General features: G+C 42.3%; 1 protein-coding gene across 1 annotated transcript in view; it reads right to left on the reverse strand.

Moving 5' to 3' along the window:
- Nucleotides 1-1827: 1827 nt before the first annotated feature.
- Nucleotides 1828-6277, reverse strand: part of LOC307028505 (solute carrier family 22 member 7-like) — an 11057-nt gene continuing 6607 nt past the window's right edge. Inside the window, exons 4-7 of the mRNA XM_079663587.1 lie at nt 5397-6060; nt 5032-5140; nt 3223-3430; nt 1828-2240 (exon numbers count right to left, since the gene is read on the reverse strand). Coding sequence (XP_079519713.1) covers nt 5994-6060 — 67 coding nt within the window. The 3' untranslated portion in view covers nt 1828-2240; nt 3223-3430; nt 5032-5140; nt 5397-5993. The remainder of the gene's footprint in view (nt 2241-3222; nt 3431-5031; nt 5141-5396; nt 6061-6277) is intronic.

The following is a 6277-nucleotide window of genomic DNA, read 5'->3' on the forward strand; positions in this document are numbered from 1 at the left end:
TTCAGCAGCTTGATTGACAGCAGAACAAAGGAAAACTTATATCTGTTCAATCTACAGTTTGGTAATCTATACCTTCTGCCCTCGGGTATAGATTACTATATTACATTATAGGCAGCAACTCAAACTCTCTATACAGGATGTGTTTGGGGTCGCATGTGATTTCACGGCCTTGCTTTCTCACCATCTCCTCAAATATGTCCTGAAGAGAGGATGGTGGAAGCATGCCAATTATTTTTCCAGCCCTTTTTATCAAGCTCTGGAGTTGTGATTTAGATTTAACTGACAAGTTACCAAACCATGTTGTGATGCCATAACGAATAATAGACTCAATTGCTGCCCTGTAGAACATTAACATGACACATTTATCCACTCCATGAACCCTGAGCCTAAGCAGAAAATGCAGGCGCTGGCTTATCTTTGAGCATATCTGATCCACCTGATGGGCCCAGCCTAACTGAGCATCAAAATAAATCCCCAAATATTTAAAACTTGTAACCTGCTCAACTCCCTCCCTGTTGATAAGGACAGGGCTGTGATCACCTACTGACTTGGGGTCAAAGATCATTTCCTTTGTTTTTTTAACATTTAACACCAGGTTGTGCGCCTCACACCACTTCACGACCTCTTCGATCTCAAGTTTATAAATAGAAATGTCTGAGTCTCTAGTCAGTAGACTAAGTATGGCTGTGTCATCAGAAAACTTTATAATGTGGTTGTGTGTGTGCTGACTCCTACACTCATTTGTGTAGAGTGTGAAGAGAAGAGGAGAGCTAACGCAGCCTTGTGGTGCCCCTGTGCTTATGACCTGTGTGTCAGAGAGGGTCGAGTTTACTTGCACCTGTTGCTCAAAGATTGAGTGTGCGTGTGTGAGAAACGTAACGGCTCCGTGGACGTAGCGTAACGGCTCCACGGATTGGTCCATTTGGGTATGGGCACGTCACTGCACCCAGGAAGAAAAAGAAAAATCTCCAACAAGGCTTTCTGAGGCAGCATAGACAGGTCTTTTCTGTATTCGGTGTACTTTGAGGGTTTGTGACTCTGCAGACCGTTTACATGCATAAAAACCTTCATAACACACAAGGGGACGGGTAATAACCGGAGAAGCATGACATGGGACCTTTAATTCATAGCGGTTTTCTTTTTTGACGTTTTAAGACTCATATTGAACACTTCTGGTAAACATTTCATACTTTAAAACTGCTCTTTGAGTGGGCAATTTATTTTGCCTATTTTAGGATTGTACAGCTGGAGACGCCCCTAAAACAGCCGGTATATATTGCTGTGTGAGTTGAATTGTGTGTCTCTTTGTGTGTATACAGCTGAACATACTTTGGACAGGAACATGACGGACAGTTCCCTGATGTTGAAGATACTGCATCAGGAACTGATTGGAGAGCGATGAGGCCATCAGCTCCTGATGCAATGCCTTCAGCATTAAAAGACACTTCCCCTATCAGCCAGTCAGAGTAACAAAAGTATTGTAAATCCATGATATCCATAATGTTTGGATCCTCTGACCTTTCACTTATTCTGCCATCACCAGGTCATCATCATAATGGGTCCAATAATTAGGTTTATGACCACATAACTGCCAACTACTGATATTCTCGTTAGCCTCAGCTGTAATTAATTACGGTTACAATGGCAAACATTATACCTGCTAAACATAACCACTTTAGCATTGTCATTAAAAACAATAAAGCATTAAAGGAAAATGTCTCCCAGTCTCTTTCCTCTCCTGTGTTGTATGCCATGTTAATACAAAAAATAGATTAAATTGTTTTATTATAATTGCATTAACTGTCATAGAAAAGGACTGAATCTGAAGTTGGTTGAGTATTTTAATGTGATTTTTAATGTGTTATCAAAATAAGTACAATTAATAAGACCATTACATACAATATTTGTTTGCATAGTATTAGTTTGCTTTAAGTAGAAATAGTATATATTTGACAGTGTTTGGTTGACAGCTGAGCGTCTTCAGCAGCTAATTGAAGGTTTTAATGAGTCTTCAACCTTTATTTGAGTTATACATTCAGCAACAAACCCCTGAGGTTGAAATGAAAATCAAAAAGCGCTGATCCATCTACGTTCAACTGCAGCAAGGATCCCTCTGTTGTCCAGTGAGAGCTTCTCCTCGTCCTGCAGCTCATCAGTTGTCCTTTGATGCTGTTACTTCATTAGACTTTATTTCATTAAGCTCAATCTTAGGGTCTCCGTTTGCTTCACTCTGCCTGTGCCTAAACAGAAAGGAACAAAAGGAAATTGTCTAAATCAATTGACCAATAACTGTTGTATTGTCTATAATAGTACGAGTTTATCTGCTGTTTCATTCTCTCCGAAACCATTAATAAAAGTATCAAGTGCATTTTACAAGTGCTACACCTTTACAACATCTGCTTTATAGGGTCATACATTTCACTTCAACAAATAAGACCTACCAGTGGAGTTGCCTTCTCCTGGTTATTAGAGAGAAAGCAGGTTCAAGCCACTTTTGGATTAGCTTTATTTTTCTGGCTCGGAGCTTGCAGCTTGATTTTAACTTTATTCAATTGCTTACATCACCGCGATATTAGCCATTTCTAGATGCACTGGTCCAGTCAAGTAGTTACATAACCAAAAAAGTGATTAATAAAATGGCAAGTAGCTAAGATGTAGGCAACTGATACTTTTCTATGAGCACTACTGCAGATTGTGATCACTGTAACTATCAAATAAGCAGAAGGCCTTTAAGCATTAAGTGGAACTAACTAAACTAACATTAAGTAGATTAAATCACACACATTTTCAAAACATCTTCTCATGGCAGCTTTAGAAACACCTCATTCTCTTATGGGGCAAAACAATTGATATTAAGCAACCAGTCATCCCAACATTAATTACACTGTAATCTGAGTTTTTCAATTTTAACTGTATTGTAATATCATATTTTAACTGTACTATGTATTAGTTTATTAACCTGTACTTAAATAATTATTTATAATTGTTTGTGGATTGTTATGTACCTACCCTAAGGACTGCAGATGGAAGTGAGCTATTAGCTCAAATCTGGCATAATTCACCCCTAATTAATATATTAATAATTACATAATAAAAAAACATCATCATGAGTCATGCATGAATGAGTCCAAAACCTGGTAATGAGTTAACACTACCGAGTTCCCTCATCAGAAGTCAATGTTTGTTTACAGGTTCTTTAGAAATGGGAAATAAATACTCTACCTTCCCTCCTCCACGTCAAAGGTGTTCTCAGGTAGACGGATGTTGAGCGTCTCTGGGAGCATGAAGACCAGGCTTCCCGCTGATGATTCCTGTCCCTGCGAAGATCAGCTGCGGCAGAAGAAGCCAGAAGTCCTACAGCAGCATGATCATCGGAGCCAGAGCGCTCCCGATCCGACAGACACACGAGGTGTAGCCTAAACCACACTGCCTGGCAAACAACACAACCAAGACATCCATTCAGCATCTCATTCTTTTACTTAGTGCTGGTTAGGACCTTATGATTTTAGACCGACTAGAAGACTGGTATTCACTTTCTCCACTAAACGGCTCGCTGCAGCTCCGGCTCGGAGCTGGAGCTTGAAAAGTACCGTTTTTTCCTGTTCACACCGCAGCGGCGCCGCCTCTTAGCTCCGGAATCCGGTTCACTTCCAGCTCCAAAAGATTTTCGGTCTAGAGGCAAGAGCTTCAGAGCTAAGAGGCGGCGTTGCTTACGTCGAGGCGTGCAGGAAACTAAACCCACCTCCCCTGAACATGGGTCGACTGAAGAGTCTCGTCATGCCTGCCTACAAGCAGTAGTGCTGAGCAAAGTGACTAGAAGGCAACCACACACTTATATAAAAAAAACACACTTTATAAAGTCAGGCAACACTGACCAGGCTTCGTGTGATTCTGTTTATTTGCACCTTACTTTGACCATCCGTTCACTGTTATTGATCATTGTGGAGAGAGGCAGACGTTTGGTTTTGTATTATAGCAGCTATCGGATGGAATCAATACATGGGCTGCCCAGGTTGTCGTGTCCGACTATCACAAGTAGAATCATAATGAAAAATACGCCGGTAAAATGTGCCTGTAGAAAACGGTTTATGCCACAATAGGATAGCAATAGCAAGTAGTCAGTTTAGCTTTGGTTGCTATGCTAGCATCACCCATTTTATACCAGAGAAACTTTAATAACAGCGTTGTGATGCCAAACAGCGTAAATTCAGACTGACACACATTCACTTAAAGGGAATTGGGGATATGTATCAGCTGCTTGTGTGACAGTCAGACAGTGAATACTTTAGAGCGGCCGCTGCAGTGTGAGCTAACCGGGAGCTAACGGGAGAATAAACTCCTGTGGAAGAGCAGCTAGCACTGCAGCGGTCGGTAAATGCCGCTGAAACACATTAATAAACAATGAACCACGGCACTCTGGAGAAAAGTATAAGCTTGGAGAAGTCGTTATTTTATTTTATCTGACTTCGTATGATTAAAAGCAACACGACAATCGACCCGACGCAGTCCCCCATTGTTGTTGTTGTTGTTGTTGTTGTTGTTGTGAGCGCCGTTGGGGAGCAAATCATCGATGTAAACGGTGATGTCATGACGCAGCAGCGGCTGCACCAGTCGAGCTCTGGGCAGTGTGAACAGAGCAGGAGCAGAAAAGGGAAACCGGAGCTGAACCAGAAAAGCTCTAGCTCGGAGCTAGAAAGGGAAAAGCACTGGTGTGAAAGCCGCATGAGAGATATTTGGTTAAAAAGAACAGAAGGGTGCTCTAGGAGGAGATTCAGGTGATAAGGTGGGGGGGGGGTTACCTTGGTTGGTGATTGGTTAATGGTTACACAAACCAGAACATCGTTATGACATCATAAAGTGGCCAAAATCTGATCAGCTCATTTTCAGACAGGTTTTTATATAAATGATCAGGACAAAATGAGAGAAACTTTCAGAATCTCTCTACACGGAGGGGACACATGTTTATAAAAGACATGAAGAAGTGGATTTTGCTTAATAGGAGACCTTTAAGGTCAGGGGAGGATGCAGTACCAGAACAGCCCGGAGCAGAGGGTGATCTTCCTCAGCTGGGGGTTTTGATCAGATCCAGGTAGGAGTGGTTCTTCTCGGACCCCTCAGTCCAAGCCACTTTTCCCAGAGCCTGAAACAAACACACGGGCAAACCCAGGCCTTCATCTCTTATTCCATCATTTTGAAAGAAACAACTTTTTTCTTTCACTGAATAACTGTTCTCCAGTGTTACCATCTTTTATAGGCGTGTGTTTGAACCTGTCAAAGAAAATAAACATATCCTGTGCAGACTTTTTCCTATTAAGAGCCTTTAATTCGAGTTTCATTGATTGTTCTGCCAGCGTGGCAAAAATGTGGATTAGAGACTGAACTCAGCTGTAGTCTACCTCAGAGTCCAGTCTGGAAATGTTCTCATTCTTCAGGTTCATTTTGGCGCACTGATCCAGATACTTCTTGGCTTCCTCTGTTCTGCCGTTGACCAGCAGCCATCGTGCCGACTCCGGCGGCCACGTGAACACAAACAGAAGAAACTTTAAAAGACACCGAGATATTGACTGCCAGTATGGAGAACAGAAATCCTGTTGAACATCCCCCTCACTGTTGTAGTAAATGTATCATTAAGTCTCATTTCACATCACATCTGTCTCTTCGACCATTGGTTTGTAATTAACATGTATGCAAGTTTCAACCGTCTGGCAAACACTCACTCACGCTCACCTGTAATGTAAATTGGCCTTGCTGAGAACCTTCCCCTTCCCTTGCTCTCATATGTGGTCATATCTTGTACGAACCTTTTGGTGCAACACAGTCCGGCAGTGGCTCAGTCAGTCGGGGCTTGGACAGGGAGCTGTAGGGTCGCCGGTTCAAGTCCCCGACCAGACCCAAATATGGAGTGTGGACTGCTACTCGGAGAGGTCCCAGTTCACCTCCTGGGCCCTGCCGTGGTGCCCTTGAGCAAGGCACCGGACAACCCTCCACCCCCCTCACTCCCATTGCTCCCCGGGCGCTGTACAACAGCTGCCCACTGCTCCTAGTACTAGACTCCTGGTACTAGGATGGGTTAAATGCAGAGAACACATTTCACTGGGTGTGCATGTGTGACCATTAAACAGGGTTTCATCCCCCCCCCCTCTATTCTATAAGACTGCCCTTTCAGCTGAAAGATATTAACTCTTAAATGCTTAGATTTTTATTAAATTTATTAAATAACAAAACTTTGCTTTAAACTTATATTATTTGTTCATCTCTTGCCAAACAGGTTGTTTTC

Source organism: Notothenia rossii (assembly GCF_949606895.1).
Source record: "Notothenia rossii genome assembly, chromosome: 1".
Classification (NCBI taxonomy): domain Eukaryota; kingdom Metazoa; phylum Chordata; class Actinopteri; order Perciformes; family Nototheniidae; genus Notothenia; species Notothenia rossii.